At 36.6% G+C, this 19260-nt stretch overlaps 1 protein-coding gene across 2 annotated transcripts in view; it reads right to left on the reverse strand.

The window, feature by feature from the left end:
• The window catches only part of Ccdc191 (coiled-coil domain containing 191), a 70110-nt gene that overhangs the window by 41269 nt on the left and 9581 nt on the right, over positions 1-19260 (reverse strand). For both annotated transcript variants that reach the window (XR_006147045.1, XM_042676711.1), the window contains exons 3-7: positions 18920-19061; positions 14974-15117; positions 11205-11383; positions 8582-8805; positions 5029-5173 (exon numbers count right to left, since the gene is read on the reverse strand). Coding sequence is in view for 1 of the 2 variants with exons in the window: in XM_042676711.1 (XP_042532645.1) it covers positions 5029-5173; positions 8582-8805; positions 11205-11383; positions 14974-15117; positions 18920-19061 (834 nt within the window). In the remaining variant the exon portion in view is untranslated. The remainder of the gene's footprint in view (positions 1-5028; positions 5174-8581; positions 8806-11204; positions 11384-14973; positions 15118-18919; positions 19062-19260) is intronic.

The following is a 19260-nucleotide window of genomic DNA, read 5'->3' on the forward strand; positions in this document are numbered from 1 at the left end:
TTCTGCACAAAAACAAAACATAACGAACAGTCCTACCGATGAAATGGGGAGGAAGGAGGCATTAACTGTGCTGTACCGGAACTTGAGTGTTGGAAAGAGTGTATATCATTTCTCTCAGGAAGACCCCTATTAAATTATATGGTGCAAATGACACTAAGAGTTTGGTGGGACAAATAAAATCCAGAATTAAATCACAATGAATTATAAGGAACTAAAGGAATCTGAACAGCTAGAAACACATTCTTGCAAACACAGCTTATTTCCATTGGACTTGGGCCAGTGGAGCATTTTGAGGGTGCAGACAGAGTTCCCAGTTGTCTAGCCACTCAGAGCAAGTCACTTTCATCCTGCAGCCATATGCAGGATGCTGACTATCCAGATTTCATTACCCAAGGGTAGCTTCAGACGTCTTTAGAACCAGGATGGCAATGTGCACTGGGACCAACATAATGAGCCCAGATGGGCCTGCCTACTATACTGGGATTTGCCAGAGGACTGTCCTATCTTCAGCCAAGTCTATGAAAAAGTGTGAGGAGCCTGGTAGGTGGATGTTTACCATGTCTCAGTTATAACCAAGTACAAACTCAGAATTAGAGATATATTACCCATAATACAAATGAAAAACATTATCACACAGAAAAGGGAAGGAAAGAAAGGAACTAACAATATTTGGCTAAAACAAAAAGTAACAGGAAAATAATGTTTCAGCTAAAACAAAAAATAATTATACAAATATTGGTGTTGTAGTTAATGTATCTGCTTCCCTAGTAATAGGCACTAGTTGTTTTGAAACTCCTTTTATAGTATGCTAGGACTCACTAACAAGTAAATAGAGTGTAGATCCTGAGAGCCAGGCTTCTCTTTATCAGAGAAAGAAGTTGTAGCTGGGCAAGAAGGAAGCGCTAAACCGAAACATGTGGTGCTGGGTTAGCACTGCATGCGTCATTATGAATTCACAGTTGCTTAGTATATATTCTGATGGTTCCAAAGATAAGTTCCAAATAAGGAAAGGGAGAGTAACGTGCCCCCAGTCCTATGTTGTACTGACCTTATAAGTATGATCAGGAACTCGTGGATTTTAATAAGTATGTAATGTATACATATAGAAAAACAGAATGTGTATGCATGCCTGGGTTAGTAGACATACATATATTTCCTAACTCTGTCTTCTGCAAAGACTAAAATAATGACACCCCAGAAGCAGTGAGCATACTAATCTTGCTTTCCAAGGTGCTTTCTTAATAAAAGGAACCATGATGTAGAATTGGCTGATTCAGGACTACAGCAGGGAAAATACAAGATGAGCCTAGAGTATTCTGTGGTGCCACAAAGAAGGGGAAAGCTGAAAAAAGGATGGAAGCACATTAAAAGAGCAAAAACAGATGACGATATTTCCCAATAGCCAAAGCTGAACAATTTGAATAACAAAGTAAACAACAATATGAGATAATAAACCGCAGGATAAAATAAATATCAGTGAGCTCATATGAATACATAATTATAACAACAAATGTATGTAGAACAGACCGTTCTTTCTTCTACAAGAATTTAAATGAGCAAATCTAGAAAAAAAATGAAGTAAATATCAAATTAGACAAACATTAGACAAATACCAGGTTAATAACTGTAGACATAACCCACACTGGATGCTGAAACTAATGTGTAAGAGCTTCTAAGGAGAAATGAATATTTACAAAGTTTCATAGTATCTCCCACAAGACAAGGAAAATATCATTCTTAGAACACAGAAACCTAGCAGACACAATCTTAACCATTACTTGATTAGCCATTACTTGATATAATACATACAGAAAGGCACAGTATCATTTCTTAAGGTATTCATACCATAAAAATTCAAGGCAGGGCTGGGAATGTGTCTTAGCGGTAGAGGGCTTGCCTAGCAGGCGTGAAGCCCTGGATTCAATCCCTCAGTACCACATATACAGAAAAACCTGGAAGTGGTGCTGTGGCTCCAGTGGGAGAGTGCTAGCCTTGAGAAAAGAGGCTTAAGCACAGTGCCCAGGCCCTGAATTCAAGCTCCAGGACTGGCCCAAAAAACTCAAAACAGCAAAAATTCAAAGCAGGGGACAATGGTAAAAAAAAAAAAAAAATGAAGGACATTCCACAAAATATATAACTAGTTCTCCTTTGAAAATATCAAGCTGGGGGGTGGGGAGGGGGAGGAAGGCAGGAGGATTGGGGAGGGCGGAGGGAGGATGGGAAGGGATGGGAAGGGGAAACAAAGGAGGAGGCTACAATGCTTGATAAGAAATGTACTCATCTTGCCCATGTAATTGTAACCCCTCTGTACAGTATTTTCACAATTAAAAAAAAAAATACCAAGCAAGAGCTTGTTAAAGGGATAAAAGATAAGGGAAGATGGAGGAACTGTGACATACTGGAGGAGATTCAGGAAACATAATGTTGAAATGCAATATAGAATTATGAATTGAATCCTGAAACAAAGAGAATATCAGTGGAAAAAACTGGTGCTATTCTAAAAGGGCCTATAATTTAATTAATGGTATCTAATAGTACTGTACTAATGGTAATTTTCTAGTTTTGATAATTATACTATGTTTATGTAAGATTTTCACATTGGAAAAAGATGCTGAAAGGATATTCAAGGACTCTCTGCTCTACTTTTGCAGCTTTTCAGTATGCCAAAAATTATCTCAAAATAAAGGCTTAAAATAATAATGTATAGTTATAAATCAAGCAGAATCTGTGTCAAAGTATAGATAATCTATTCAAAATCTGTCATTTTTCTTTTTTAAATACAGACACATTCTTTTAAAAACAAGTAATGTGTTCAGAATGTGTCCAACATATATATCCAGTAGTTCTATCTAAAATATATATGGTTTCTTATCATACAGATGAATTCTTCAGGGAACACATGTCTTACTCATTTCTCATTGGTTCAGCAACAAATAATGGCATTTTTCCTTTTGCCATCTCAAGATGTCCCCTAGAAACCCATTTCTTTTAGAAATCTTTGTAGTTATTATAGGAGGATGCACTAATTCCATTTACCTCATGAAAGATGCAGAAATTAAGAGTCTTTGCTAGTCTTTCTCAAAATATTAATATCAGCTCTGTTATTTTTTATTATCTTTTAGTATTTTTACAAAGGGGTTTCAATACAACATGTTAGTTTGTTCATCTTGATCAATGTCACCATTAATACCATCTCTTAACATTTCCTCTTACTACATTTCTTCCTCTATCTTTTTATTGTTTTTTTTTTTTGGTCTGGTCATGGGGCCTGAACTCTGGGCCTGGGCGCTGTCCCTCAGCTCTTCAGCTCAAGGCTAGTGCTCTACCACTTGAGCCACAGTGCCACTTCCAGCTCTCTATCTTTTTAAAAAGCACTTTAACTACTTTATTTTCCTACCATATATTAGTTATTCATATCACATTCAAATTCCTGTTATTGATTTCCAAGACCTTTATAAGTTTATCCCTAACTTATGGAGCTCCTTCAATACCTGCTTAGCATTGTCTTTTCTCTCACTATGTAAATCCTTTCATATATTATTCTACTAATCTTCACCTAATTTCTGTAATGCCTAAGATCCTGAGGTAGGTAGTTCTGGGAGACAGAAAATACACTTATTTACTTTTTCTTACCTAAACATCTGATTTACAAATCTGTCAAGTAACTCATTTTATATGAAATGTTACAAGCCCAAATTAATACTTTATCAGTTGCCCTTTGTTGGAAAACTGTTTAAACAGCCCAAGGAGGATGGTCATTTGTCAATTAAAAAAATAGCCAGGTGATACTCACTAGATACTATGTTGGAAATGAAGTTTACAACCTGGGGGGAAAAGGAGGTTGGGAGGGGAAAAGTAAGAGAAATGAGGGAGGGGGATGACCCTGTTTAAAAAAAATGTATTTATTACCTGACTTATATAGCTGTAACCCCTCTGTACATCACTTTTACAATAAAATGTACAATAAAAAAGATAAAGGTAAAACAATGGTCATTTTCATTAAAAAGTGAAAGGAATAAAGGGTAAATTAAAGGCAGACACTAGAAAGAACTGTACAGACTTAAGTGTTTCATTTATCACCAACACACCAATAACTAGTACATGTACCTGCTGAATAACCCAGACACAACTGTCTTTCAGATTATCAAAGCAGAACTAAGTGTTCAAAAACTGCCAGTTACCTAGTTGTTAGATGCAATTCTTAACAGGATAATTTAGAAAGGAGTCCTAACTTGATGCCCCAATTTCCCAGGAGTTCACTTAGGATTTCTACTGTTTGAGAACAGTCTCAGAACAAGGGACTCAAGGCTCTGTGGGATGGGTCAGATAAGGATGACATTTGCACACATGTATCTCGGTCAACTTCATTCCTTCTATCACTCTTTCTTACCCCCATCTCACTCTTCAAACAATCTCAACATTTTTCACTGTTCTATCACCCCTTTTTATTTTTGTCAGTCGTGGGGCTTGAATTCAGGGCCTGAGCACTGTCCTTGAGCTCTTTTGCTTATGGCTAATGCTCTACCACTCAGAGCCACAGCACCACTTCTCATTTTCCAGTGGTTAATTGGATAAAGAGTCTCCTGCACTTTCCTGCCCGGGCTGGCTTTGAACTGCAATCTTCAGAGTAGCTAGGCCTGAGCCATCAGTGCCTGGCCTCACCCTTCTTATTAATCCAACTCCTCCTGTTGACTCCCACTCTCCTAACAGTGCCTGCTACTAACTGCACTAAGGGGTTTCTCCATAGTATTTCATACATGCATAGATTATATTTTGCTCAGAATAACCTTCTCTATTGTATTCTCTCTCCCTATTTCCCAATTGATCAATCGCTATCACTGGGATTTCCTATGTTGTCTTCATACATAGTTGCTACTCTATTTCACAATTATGTACCCTCTTTCTTTTTCTCTCTCCCCTTATGGACGAGGAACTTTTGAATTTAGAACAAGTGTATACTTTGGCCTACGGCTGATGGCATTTCTTGTCATTTAAGAAAGCTGAAAGAAAGAAATGTTATTACTCCACCTGGTGATTTTCCTTGTATGTTTGGATTAACAGTTCTTTCAGTTTCCTTTTTCTTTCTTTTGCCACTTCTTCTTTATCCAGAATTACATGAACACTTTGAAACATGCTTGTTTCTGGAGAATTTTCTTCTTGATTTTTCTTCTCTCTATTAATAATAATTTAAAAATAGTTATAATAGATTTAACAAGGAGTAATTACAACTTATTATAGTGGAATATATACTGAAATTTCAAAAAGAACACACATTTTTAGATATGATTCTAAAACTACACAGAAGAGTGATTATTTTCTTGGAGTCATAGTTTATTACTCTATAAAATACAGATTAAGCTGGGCGCTGGTGGCTCACACCTGTAATCCTAGCTACTTAGGAGGCTGAGATCTGAGGATCGTGGCTCAAAGCTAGCCCGGGCAGGAAAGTCCGTGAAACTTTTATCTCCAATAAACCAACAGAAAACCGGAAGTGGTGCTGTAACTCAAGTGGTAGAGCACTTGCCTTGAGCTGAAGAGCTGAGGGACAGCGCCCAGGCCCAGAGTTCAAGCCCCACGACCAACCAAAAAAAAAAAAATACAGATTAAAGGAAATCAATTTTTATTAAGTACTCTGACAAACAAAACATCCTACATATTTTAGAAAATGATTTTTATTAAGTTTAATATTGAACCACATTCTGATCAAAATTTGAGAGTTAAATATTGTTTTCTTTAATGACATAATATAAAGTTTTTATTAGGAAAGAAGGGAAAAAGGGGTCCTTAAGGACAAAAAAAGTATGGGATTTTTTACAAGGCATTTATAAGGTATATAGAACCAAAAAAAATCAGAAGAATCAAGTGTTATTGTGTAAGAAGAAAAAAGAACACAGAATGATTCTAAAATAGCTGAAAAGGAAAAGTAAGTAGAATTCAGCGACAACAAAGAAAAAGCCTTTAGTCCTATAATCAAAGTCTCCTGATAATTTCCTTGCTCATCTATCTCTCTGGTCATCCTGCCTTACCCAGCTATCCAATCTTCCTCATGTTGGACATCTCTCCTCCCCTCACCAATTCAAGGAAGCCTAGAGCTGCCGTCTTCTTATAAGAGTGCAGTTAATTACAGAGCTATGTGTGTCAAGTACACACTATGAATGGTGTGGTAAAAATATGGCATTTAGTTGGGAGCCAAGATATAGGCTCTGGCCACAAACCAGTTAGGAAAACCTGGGCAAGTCACCTACTCTTTTTGCAGTGGTGGAAATTAAAACTGAGAGGCTATAAGAAAACAGATATTGTTTCATTCATTCTCATCTTTCATACAGGAGTATACAAATTACATCTTCCTATTGGTGATGTTAATCTGTTTTATTCAGTTAAGGTGGATTCTCTAGTTTAAAGCTTTTCTTTTTCCTTTATCTTGAAAATACTTGAAAACTATGCAGTGAAGTAGATTTAAGATAACTTACTAATAAGTTAAAAAGCTCTACCAACCATCAAATTTTACCAACTTTTTCCAAACTACTTATTTCCATAAGAATATTGTATGACTACAGGCAGTTGACAGTGTATATTAAAGAAAAATGGTCCTAATATTATGGAGCTGACTTTTTTAAATCACAAAAGATATATTTTTAGGAAGGTAATAGTTGTTCATAACTAAGGCAGTACATGTACGCCCAGAAATAAATCTGATAACCATGCCACTTCTGTTTAATTGTATAACCATTAGTTAATGATTTCCTAATATTATTAACACATTATTTAATTATCTTTATGTACAAATCTCTGGATTGCTGATCATTTTTTGGCAGGGAAATTTTCCTAGGACAGAATTCCCTTAGTCAAAAGATAAAAAAAATTTTATGGCTCTTGTTTATTTTCAAATTGTTTTTGGAAAGTTTAAGTCATTTCAACTTCCTGGAAATAGAAGATATTATCTGTCTTACTGTAATCATGGGTAAAATTTTAACTTTTATAAGAAACGACTGGTCAGTGAACATTTGTTGAGTGCAGTGAACAGAGCATCCTGCTACCATCCAATGTTACTTGCTTTCACAATTTATTTTAGGTCAGCCTAGTTTTTCCAGGTCTGGGGAGCAATCTGAAAAGCAAGAGCAAGATTGACCTTAGAAAGAACTCACTGAAACATTGGTGATTGCTTTTTGAAAGGAATGGCATCTGGAAGAGGCGTGAGTCTGGCACTTGAAGTAGTGAAGCACACGTCCACTGCTGAGCTGTTTTAAATTGGGTACAATGAGAGCAATCAAGAACACAGGGGGGAGAAGCTGTGTAGGCTGATAGGGGTGGGAGGATTATCTTATGGGTCTTTTTGGCCTCTCAGTTTGAATATTCAGACATTCTACTCACTTTGTTCGAAGACTTTGGCAATTCATGAATCAGTGCTATTTCTCAGAATAAATACACTAGTTATTTCACTTATGAAGCTCATTTTCTACATGAGGAGGGAGAACAATACGGTGGGGATGACTTGTTTTCCTCTTACATGAGCTATTCTTTTTATCAGTGGTAGTAAGGCAACGTTAACTTGCTATATGATGATCAGAAAATAAGGCAGCAACAGGACAAGAGACAATTGCCAACTATGCAGAAGGCATGAGAAAACATGTTCAGCAAAGAAATGGAAACTAATCAATACAGTGCTTATAAAAACTAAATATATTGAAAGTGATGATACTCAATGATACTGAGAAGAGTGTGATAAGCTGGCCTGCTGTCAAGGATACCAACCATTTTGAAAGCAATTTGGCAATATTTCAAGAGTTATATTAAAAACTGGGAAGGTGGCTCAGTGGTAGAGTGCTTGCTTCCTATGCACGAGGCCCTGGGTTCAATTCCTCAGCACCATAAACAAAAAAAGCATGAAGTGGCGCCGTGGCTCAAGTAGTAGAGCACTAGCCTTGAGCTGAAGAGCTAAGGGACAGCACCCAAGCCCAGAGTTCAAGCCCCCGACTGACCAAAAAATAAATAAAAAATTAAAAAAAATTTATACAGGAAGTGGTGCTGTAGCTCAAAGTGGTAGTGTGCTAAAACCTTGAGCACAAAAGAAGCTCTGGGACATCACCCAAGCTCTGAGTTCAAGCCCCATGACTGACAAAAAAAAAAATCTATACAATTTAACTCAGAATTGTACTCCTAGCAATTTATCCTAAAAGTACAATACAAAAAAATAAAAGAACTCTAAGCTTAAGAACACTCATTGCAATACTATGTTGGTTAAAAAAAAAAATCTAACATGGCCTAAATTCTTAACAGTATGGGAAGGAAGTCATTATATAAATTATTGTTTAGCAACTCACTATTGTAATATACAGACCTCAGGAGTGTATAAATTATAGAAGAATAACAAATTAAATATACATTATGGCTTTAATTAAGTGTGTAAGGGGACCAAGACCAGGAGAAAACATGGAAAAATAAAATAAGATGGTAGAATAGTGGGTGGTTTCTCTTTTATGTTTTGTTACTTGCAAAGTCTGTGCAGTTGACAAACTTTGCAGCATTTCCAAAATGACTACTTAAACAGGCAAAACTCTACACCACCGTCATGCTCGCTTACATTTTCCATGCCTCTTCCACAGTGCGTCTCCTGTCAAGTATCTCCCTCCGCAGCTTGACCATCTCCTTTTGAATCTCCTCCTTCTCTTTCTTGGCCTTCAGAGCTTTCCTTCTCTTCTCTTCTTGCACCAGACACTGAGCCTCCAAGAAAGCAGATTTTTTCAGGGCTCTTTCAGTTCTTAGGCGCTCCAGTTCCTTTTCACGTCTCAAACGATTTTCTTTGACCTTAGAATATAGTAAGGATGAAATGCAACCTTTCAAGCAGAAAGGACATGCAAAACCTTAGAACACATTTTGAAATTTACAATGCTTACAATAGTTTGAAATATTATGGCCAGAAACCATACTTTTTTTGGTAGAATGGAGATGATTCATTTGTTTACTAGGTACAGGCCAATAGAAAGCTTCTCAGAAAGTAAGCTGGGGCTGGGAAGGTGGCTCAGTGGTAGAGCGCTTGCCTTGCATGCACGAGGCCCTGAGTTCGATTCCTCAGCACCACATAAGCAAAAAGGAAAAAAGCCGGAAAGAAAAAAACCATTTGAATACATATCTTAGGGTTCATTTCTCTAACATCAACTTATCTGACCTTTTCTGCTTGACTCAGACATATACTAGTTATTGCAAATAAGGGAAACCATGGGACCTATGTTTCTTTGGGCCTGGTTTACTTCACTTAATATAATTTTTTCCAAGTCTTTCCATTTCCTAACAAATGGGGCAATGTCATTCTTTCTGATGGCGGCATAGAATTTCATTGTGTATACATACCACATTTTCTTGATCCATTCATCTACAGAGGGGCATCTGGGTTTTTTTCTTTCATGAGATTGTTTCTAACACATTTATAAGATTATTTCTTTGTTGCTTTGTATGTCCCTCCCCCACAGTATAACCCCTGCTTTCACTATATTTGATGTTGTTATAATTTGTGGAGGGGAAGGGAAAAAACAAATCATTTAAATAGGGATACAGGTGGACCCATTTCAACAACGAGAAGAACAAGTCGTTATGTTGAAAACGAACTTTACAACTTTGGTGGGGGGGGGGAGGAGGGCTGGGTGGGGGGGTAGGGAGAGGACGGGATAGGAAGGGGAAACAAAGGAGGAGGCTACAATGCTTGATAAGAAATGTACTCATTATCTTGCCCATGTAATTGTAACCCCCTCTGTACAGTATTTTCACAATTAAAAATTGTTTTTTAAAAAGTGAAAAAGAAAAAAGCCGGAAGTGGTGCTGTGGCTCAAGTGGTAGAGTGCTAGCCTTGAGCTGAAGAGCTGAGGGACAGACAGTGCTCAGGCTGAGTTCAGGCCCCATGACCAGACTCCCTCCCCCTGCACCCCACCAAAAAAAGAAAGAAAGTAAGCTGAAGATGTGTAACGGTCTGGTGATATTCATCATGGGAAAGCTGACTCTGGTGGGCCAGATCTCAACTTCTATATTCTTATATAGAAATGATTTCCTACCCATAAGATGGTACAATATGTACATGGTTGCTTGCTTTATTTAGGTTCTGCACTCTAATTATAATTTAAGAAAGGATTAGAGATTTTTTGTAGGCTAAATTGTAAAGGCTAGACAGTGATTTACTGCCTAAAGGAATAACACAGCTCTATTAATTTCTATTACTGTGCGATATGCCAGTGTTTCTAGACTATATTTCAAAACCAAAAACATGAACTGGGCCAGTATTTCTGAATATCACATTTACTTTTTTTTCAAACCCAGTAATACCTTAGGGGCTTGACTAACTATGAATTAAGAAACAGTCTTTTCCTTTCTACTTAGCCCTATTTAACTTTCACCTTACTCTCTAGCTGTGATTAGAAAATTACCATATATCTGAATGAACCTCTTTCTTCCCTCATATAATACCAAGCCAGGATAATACTTTGATTTCTCTAACATACCCAGCGCTGCTAAGGCATACCTACTAGTTTAACAATTTTTCAAATTTGGCACTAAGAAATTCAGTATTCTAAAAAGACAGTATACACATGTGTAGATATTAATATTTTAGTTCAGTCTTAGGTTCTGGACACATGGCAAAGACTGTCATTCTGAGTCCTAAAGCTTCTTTACAAAAGATTGAAATATTCTTTTCTCCTATTACCTACTATTCCCTTTGGAGAAAGGAAAGTTCCCACATGGCTTTCTAATTCAAACAGCTGAACTAGATTTAATTCAGATCTGTCCTCCTTTTCAAATTATAATCGCAAAATGAGAGAATTTCAGTTGTCTAGAAAAGAATTATCCTTATAATATTCACCAGAATATTCATGATAATATATTAATGTCACAAATTCAAAAACCAAATTCAAGCAAACGCAATCTGCGTATTTATAACAGGAAGTGCCACACTGAAACTAATAAAGTTTAGTTCAGTGCTCTATTGGTCAAAATCAATTATTCTAATTTTGTTTATTTCTTAAATTGTTTCCTACCCTCAGTTTATGGGAATTATTTTTTTCTTCTGAAGTTCTTATATTTTATTTTTATTCTTCCTAACCAAACCACAGATGGCATCCTTTTTCATAATAAAGCCTAAGTCTTTATTTAAGCTTATTAAATGTGTTACACAAAGACTGCTTCCTGTTATCCATTTTAATTTTGTTTTTCCCTCCCACCTGCTTATGTCTCATCTCCATGGTAAGACGAGGATCCTTCTGCTGCTTCTTGTCTTGGTTTTCCTTCATTCCAAGATCTTCCAGTGTCCCAGAATCCACCACTTCTTTATGGAGCAGATGGTCTATAAATTTTTGAACAGTAGTACTTTCCTCTTCTTCCTCCAAATAGCCATATAGATCTGGAGGTAACAGAACAACAAGAAAGGGAATTAAAAACAAAACCAGGCTAATTTTAGTATAATTTTCATATTTATATAAGAAATCAGGAAAATAAAAAGCTGTGTATGTTCAATGAAGAGATCAATATTGAAGGAAGCCAATTGAATGAGTGTAGCCATCTCTATCTTCAAATAAGAGGAAAAAACTCCACTCATCAGGAACTGTTCTCACCCAAGAGAAAGACTAGTCCACAGTCAAATCTAGAAGATTTTACAACCTTGAGAATTCTACTGCTAAAAGTATGTTTATAGTGGTGTAACTGTATAATTGACACATGACAAATTACATATATTTAAAATATGGATGCCATAAAACCATCACCCTAATCAAGATAATGAGCCTATATCTGTCAATTCTCCAAGTGTTCCCATGCTAAGCTGTAATCTCTTCCTCTTTCAGGCCCTCTGCACTGTTCCAAGTAAGCAGAGACTTGCTTCTGTCACTATAGTTTGCAGTGTCTAGATCAAATCATACATTATGTGCTCTTTGTAGGGGGTAGTATCTGGCTTCTTTTATTCAGCATAACTAGTTTGGAGATTTATCTAATTTTATACATGTTGATAGTATACTGTTTTTTACTGCTAAGTAATACGGTATTCCACTATATAGATATATCACAATTTGATAATTAATTTGTCCATGGATATTTGAGTGTTTCCAGATTTGGGTTATTAAAAGTAAAGCTGTTATGAACATTGATGTACAAGCCTTTGTATGAACATAAGTTTTCTTCTGCTTGAAAAATGCTTGCAAACTAAATGCAATATATATGTTTATTAGGAATCTATCAAACTTTTGGTCACAGCTGTATAATTTTTCATTACCATTAACAATGTGGAAGTGTTCCAGTTCCTCCACATCTTCACCAAGGAACGGCATAATTTGTTTTTCAAATTTAAGCCATTTTAATGGATATTTGGTGGTAACTTACTATCTTTTTAATTTGAATTTCTCTAATGATTAGTACTGAATATCATCCTTCTTCTGTTGTTGTTATTCTATACATTATGGTAGTAGGGTATTGAAGTCTCTACCTGTTATTGCTGATTGCCTATTTTGTCCCTCAATTTTGTCAGCTTTAAATTCATCTATTTTGGACTCCTTTACTTGTTATGTTCCTTCATGGATTTAAGGTGTTTTTTAAATTATCATTTTAAACTTTACTATTTGTCTCTGAACACAATTACTTACCTTAACGTCTATTTTTTTCCTGTATCAGTATAGCCTCTCTAGCTCTTTTGGTTACTATTCTTACAGTGTATCTTTTTTTCCCATGGTTTTGCTTTCAGATGATGTCTTAGGTCTAATTAATGGCTTTTTTAAATAGCGTGGACTATTATATTTACTATAATAATATTTATAATAGTAAATACATATGCTATATATAATAATTATATTTTAATCCATTCTGCATAATCTGTGTGTTTGAAACAGAGCACTTATATCTATTAATGCTTAATCAATTTTTGACAAAATGGGTTTAAATTATCATTTTGGTATTTGTTTTCTTTATGTTTTATGTGAGTGTGCTTTATCAAATGGAAGAATTTTCCTTTCTTACCATTATTAGTTTGCTGAGAGATTTTATCAAGTTGTTAGACTTTGTCTTGCTTCTTCTGTGTCTATTGATATAATTACATGTTAATTTTTATTTCTTTTGATAGAACTAGGGTTTGAACTCAGTCTCACCTTTGCTAGACTGAACTCTGGGCCTGAGCACTGTCCCTCAGCTCTTCATCTCAAGGCTAGTGCTCTATCACTTGAGCCACAGCGCCACTTCTGGCTTTTTTCTTTTTGCTTATGTGGTGCTGAGGAATCAAACCCAGGGCCTCAGGCATGCAAGGCAAGCACTCTACCACTGAGCCACCTTCCCAGCCCCATGTAAACATCTTTTTTAATGTTCCATAATACTGTGTTTGACATTCTAACCATTAAGATAAATATCTCTATCAGAATAAGGTGACTGAAGCTTGGTATGACATTAGAGGAACATGGGCAATCTAAGTAAAAGAATATAAGTAGATCTAATCGCATAATATCAAAGGAATAACAAATTGGGAATTGTATCCAAATACTTGTAATCCTAGCACTCAGGGACCAAGGCAGTAGGATACTAAATTTGAACCCACCTTGGGGTACATAGTGAGATTCTATCTCAAAATAAAATAATATAACATATACACATATATGTATATATGTACAAAGTGTGTATGTACATATGCATACATACATATATAAAGTATATTCTAAAAAGGGAATAGGGAGAAAGTAGTAGCTCATTATATTCTATAAAGTTACTTTAGGGGGGGTCCGGTTGTGGGGTCTCAACTCTAGGCCTGGGCGCTGTCCCTCAGCTCTTGAGCTCACTCAGCTCTTCAGCTCAAGGCTAGCACTCTACCAATTGAGCCATAGCACCACTTCCGGCTTTTTTCTTTTTTCTTATGTGGTGCTGAGGAATCGAACCCAGGGCCTCATGCATGCAAGGCAAGCACTCTCTACCACTGAGCCACCTTCCCAGCCCACTATAAAGTTACTTTAGACAAATATAAAAATACTGAAATACCCCACTTTAATAATGATATTAAAAAATTAGAAAATATCCAGAAGGCAGAAACCAGGATAAGATCCAGAAACCATATGGTATAAAGAATTCTTGAGAGTACTGATGCTATTTGGTCTAGAAACATGAAATACATGAGCATTTAGACATATGATTATCATTCACACAAAATATAAAGATTGCTTTTGAAAGAAAAAGACAATAGTTTCAAATAGTTTCCCTCAGTAATGAGGGGGAATAATCTAATTTTCCTATGAGGGAATTCTATAAAGCTTTGAGCCTTGCAATGGCTCCATGGGCCCTCCCAGAACACAGGCTCTCTTATCCTGGGAGGTGTCAGACGGAGATCCAATTACATATTAAAGATTTCTACCTTGGTGAGTGAGAGGGGAACATCACACCAGGTGATAATAAGGGGTTCTTCTTTCAGAGCTCATGACTTCATGATTACCTTAGCTGGAGATTCTGCAGTGTCCCAAAATAAGGGAAATACTGCTATTAGATTGACTCACTAAGGTATCTGACTCATGCATGTGAAGCTGCATCCTATATTCAGAAAACAAAAACTTCGGACTCTGGAGTGCACTGGAGGGACTCTTATTCAACTATTCAGATTTCATAAAATGGAAAAACTTAGAAAACTAATTACCTCCATTATAAGGGAAAACTAATAAAGATACAAAAAGCATTTTGTAATTTTTAAATGATTTATGAATGCTTAAATGTAGTCTCTACCAAAGTGGTCATCCAATGGTATTTGGACAAGAGGTATTTTTAATTGCTATTATTGAAGTAAAAGTTACCAATAGTAGAATACTTTAATATTATAAAACATCAGGAATTTACTGAGGATGTAGCATAAAGGAAAACTAAAGCCATTAATAAAGCAAAACAAAGTCCAATGATTATTTACTACTCAAAACAATTTAAAAGTCTTCTGAGGCATATTCATTAAATGTTTAAACTTACAAAAATCAGATGGGGTCTTACCATCAAACTTGTCATATTTCAAATAGGCATTGGCTTCGGGCGTAGGAGTGATACTGGACATTGTGTGTGCCGCATCTCCTTCTCCGTCGCTTGCTAATTCTTGCTTAAGTTTGGTATCTAACCAGTTACTGACCATCTCCTGAGCTATCAATAAAACAAAAAAAATCTTTCAAATATTTCAGAGCCTTTCTTTATTCACAGCTTTCATTCATTCAATACTACTTGGGCATCTATCATGTCAACTACTGTTGTAGATGCTAGTAAAATAGCAGTGAACAAAATGAGAAAAGTAAACCTTACCACTGTGATACTTATGTTCTTATTGGGGATGACAGGTAATAAATAAATAAAAGAAAAACCAAGAAGAGAAAAAGAAAGGGAGCACAGGAAATTGTGGCTGGAGTTGTAGGTTTTTTGTTTTGTTTTTTGTTTTGCCAGTCCTGGGGCTTGAACTCTGGGCCTGGGCACTGTCCCTGAGCTCCTTTTACTCAAGGCTAGCTCTCTACCACTTGAGCCACACCACCATTTCTGTGGCTTTTTCTGTGATTAATTGGAGATAAGAGTTTGATGGGCTTTCCTGTCCCAGCTGGCTTCTTACTGCAATCCTCAGATCTCAGCCTCCTGATTAGCTAGGATTATAGGTGTGAGTCATTGATGTCTGGCTGAGTGTTTTGAGTTGGATGGTCAAAGAAGCCTGAGAATTTTGAGCAAAAGAGTAAAAAAGGTAAAAAAAAAAAAAAAAAAAGAGCCATCTGAATACAGCAAGAAATATTATGCCACGAACTGGGAAACTAGATGCAAAGGCTGCAAATTGTTTCCAAATACTAGATTGTTAGAATAATATCAATGAAGCCAAGGTGTCTGGAAAGGAATGAGGGAGGGAGAGTATAGTAAGAGTTGAAATGGAGGATTATCTTTCTTTTTATCATTACCAAATAGCTCTTATGTGTAGGGCATGGTAATTTTAAAGAAGAGATATATCTATTTTAGAATTATCTTCATCACTATTGATGTCATTATATTGCAGCTCTTAGAGCATGGGGTTTTTCTATATATTAACTGATGCCACAAAGCATTTAATATAGTCAAAATAGAAGAAAAACAAAATTAGAGTGTCACAGTTGCCCCCATCTGTGATTTGTTACAGTGGTCAACTGAGGTCCAAATATCTTAAATGGAAATTTCCAAAAGTAACCCATGTTTTAAATTGTACACTCTTCTGAGCAGCATGACAAAATCCTATGCTTTTCTGCTCCATCTCACTTAGGATGTGAATGATCCCTTTGTATCTCAGTGTATCCTCACTGGACACACTACCTGCCTGTGAGTCACCAGTTGTCATCTTATTTATCAGATGGACCATCATGATGTTGCAGTGCTTGTGTGCAAGTGGCCCTTAGGTAATGCAGCCTAATGCTGTTGTTCATCTTGCTTCCAATCTCATGTGGGCACTGTATCATCCCACATTATTAAAAGAAGATGAGTATAGTACTGTAAAACATTTTCAGAGAAAGAGACCACATGCACATACATTTTTATTATAGAATATAGGTATAACTGTTCTATTTTTTAAATGTTAATCACTTAGATTGTGCCACATTTATAAATTAAACTTAATCATAGGTATGTAAGTATGAAAAAGTCTATATAGGGTTTTATACGATCTATGGTTTCAGGCACCTACTGGAGGGTTTGTCTTTGAAAATATCTCCTAGGAATAAGGGATGACTACTGTAGGAGAACTAAGTACTACAAATACCCTAGCAACAAATACTACTGGCTTGCAGAGGAAGGTAGAGAAAGGGGGAAGTTAATTATTTAACAAATCTTATATACAGTAATTAAAACATTTAGGTGTATAATAAAATACTTTGGTTAGTAATTGTCATTCACTAATAAGTAAGGTTTTACTATGAAGTAGTCTGACTATAAAAACAAGTCGTTTAAGGATACAGGTGGACCTGTTGCAACAATGAGAAGTACAAGTTGTCATGTCCAAAACGAACTTTACAACGTCGGTTGGGGGGGGGGGGGATTGAGATTGGGGGGAAGGATTGGGATTGGGATTGGGATTGGGAGGGGGGAGGTTGGGAAGGGAGGTGAAGGGTAAACAAAGGAGGAGGCTGCAATGCTTGGTAAGAAATGTATGCATTATCCTGCCCATGTAATTGTTTTTTTTTTTGGTCGGTCGTGGGGCTTGAACTCTGGGCCTGGGCACTGTCCCTCAGCTCTTCAGCTCAAGGCGAGCGCTCTACCACTTGAGCTACAGCGCCACTTCCGGTTTTCTGGTGGTTTATTTGAGATAGGAGTCTCATGGTCTCTCCTGCCCGGGCTGGCTTTGAACCCAGATCCTCAGATCTCAGCCTCCTGAGTAGCTAGGATTACAGGCGTGAGCCACCAGCGCCTGGCCTGCCCATGTAATTGTAACCCCTCTGTACAGTATGTTCACAAATAAAATTAAATTAAATTTAAAAAAAAAGAACAAAGAAAGGAAATTTCTTTTGGAGGTTAAACTATAATAACCCTTTCAGATGGGTCAGAGAACAGATGTACAGGCTACATGACGTACATCAAAGAATGTTCCTCATAAGTTATGGCAGAGTATTAACGTAGTTGATGAGAGCAGAAAAAGTGAATGAAAACCATAAACTGTCCATATAGTACATCCTGTGTGGGTCACTAGTTTTTCAGGATGTATCTTGAAATAGGTTATTTCAGGATAGAGAGGTTCATGATCCAGAAAGCCTAAGAAATGGGGGTAAGTAAACATTAAAAAAAAAAACAACACCTTTTGAACTTCTAGGGATACACATCCTGTTGGCAGGGAGGAAAATGGGAAATATTTATATTCAGGGCATTAATGCCCTTTGTTTATCTCCAGGACCACCACCACCTAACTAACTACCTGAGACCAAGTGCCAGCACTGCTCATCTAGACCACTGCAATAGCCTCCAATTGGTTCCTTTTTCCTCTTATTTTCTCCCCATAAGCCAATCTTCATATATACATATATATATGTATATATACATATATAGTTTTTAATGTCCTGTTGTACTTCTAAAATCTATATTCTGATTCTTATAATACCCTATGTGATACATCTCCTGTTGACTCCCTCCAGCTTATGTCTGCTGTGAAGTGGCAGCCTCCAGGATCTTCCTTCGGTTCTTCACGGAGAGCAAGTTTTTCCATACATAAGGTCTGATGTCCCCTTTCCCCCTGAGAGCTCTTTCCTCAATCACTGCTCAGCCGAATTCTTGCTATTCAGATCTAAACTTGAATGATTCGCGACTATTTGTTTTTCATTTTCTTTATACTCCACCTAGAATGCATATTCCATGAAAGGGCCTTGACTGCTGTGCATATCCAGTACCTCCAGTTCATAAAATAGTAAATAGTATACAGTAAGAACTAAGTAAAAATGTGTTGAATAAATGACGAAACAAACAAAATTGTCAGCAATGTAAATAATCCAAATAGGAGCTGGCTTGCAGAATATCCTACTGTGATTCCCTCAGTACTTTCTCCTTCATCGTCTTCTTGGCTGGTTCTTCTAGATCCTTTGACTCTCTAAATGGTATAGTTCCTCAGATAACCAGTAACTAAAATACTGAATTCTAAAGCAATGAACTAGAGGTTTGTGGGTGAGGTAGAAATAATCTAGTTTTGGAGTCTCTTCCTAACAAATAAAAGGTCACATTATCAGCATAATATCAGATCAAATTAACATGCCACCACATGTGCTAAAGACATATATCATACAACCTCTATCAGTTAACTACTACTACAGCCTCTAGATGTAGGTAGGTCTTTAGGTTCAGGAAATGTAGAAAGTGGCAAAAATTAAAAACAAGAAAAATAAGAAAAGTTTCTATTCTATACTCTGAAATGCACTATGAACTATGCCTTAAGAACAGCTAACATCACAGGAAAAAATCCCCTTACCTTCTGTATAGACTTCATCATACTCCTTTATTTGCTCAGATGTTTCCAAATCCATCATTTGGCTCCAAAACCTTCCTGGTAAATCAGAATTTCTGGCACAAAATGCATTTGAAATTGCAAACTCTGAGGCTTTCTTCACTCTCTTTAGTAGGAGAGAAAAAAATCATTAAGATGATAAAAAAAAAAAAAAAAAACAACCTTGGTGAGGATTACAGGGTGTTTTCCTATTCAATAATCTGACTTTTTTTTTTTTTTTTTTTGGGTCCGGTCATGGGGCCTGAACTCTGGGCCTGGGTGCTGTCCCTCAGCTCTTCAGCTCAAGGCTAGCGCTCTACCACTGG

The sequence above is a fragment of the Dipodomys spectabilis genome, unplaced genomic scaffold (genome assembly GCF_019054845.1).
Source record: "Dipodomys spectabilis isolate Male_0828 unplaced genomic scaffold, ASM1905484v1 ptg000032l, whole genome shotgun sequence".
Lineage (NCBI taxonomy): Eukaryota > Metazoa > Chordata > Mammalia > Rodentia > Heteromyidae > Dipodomys > Dipodomys spectabilis.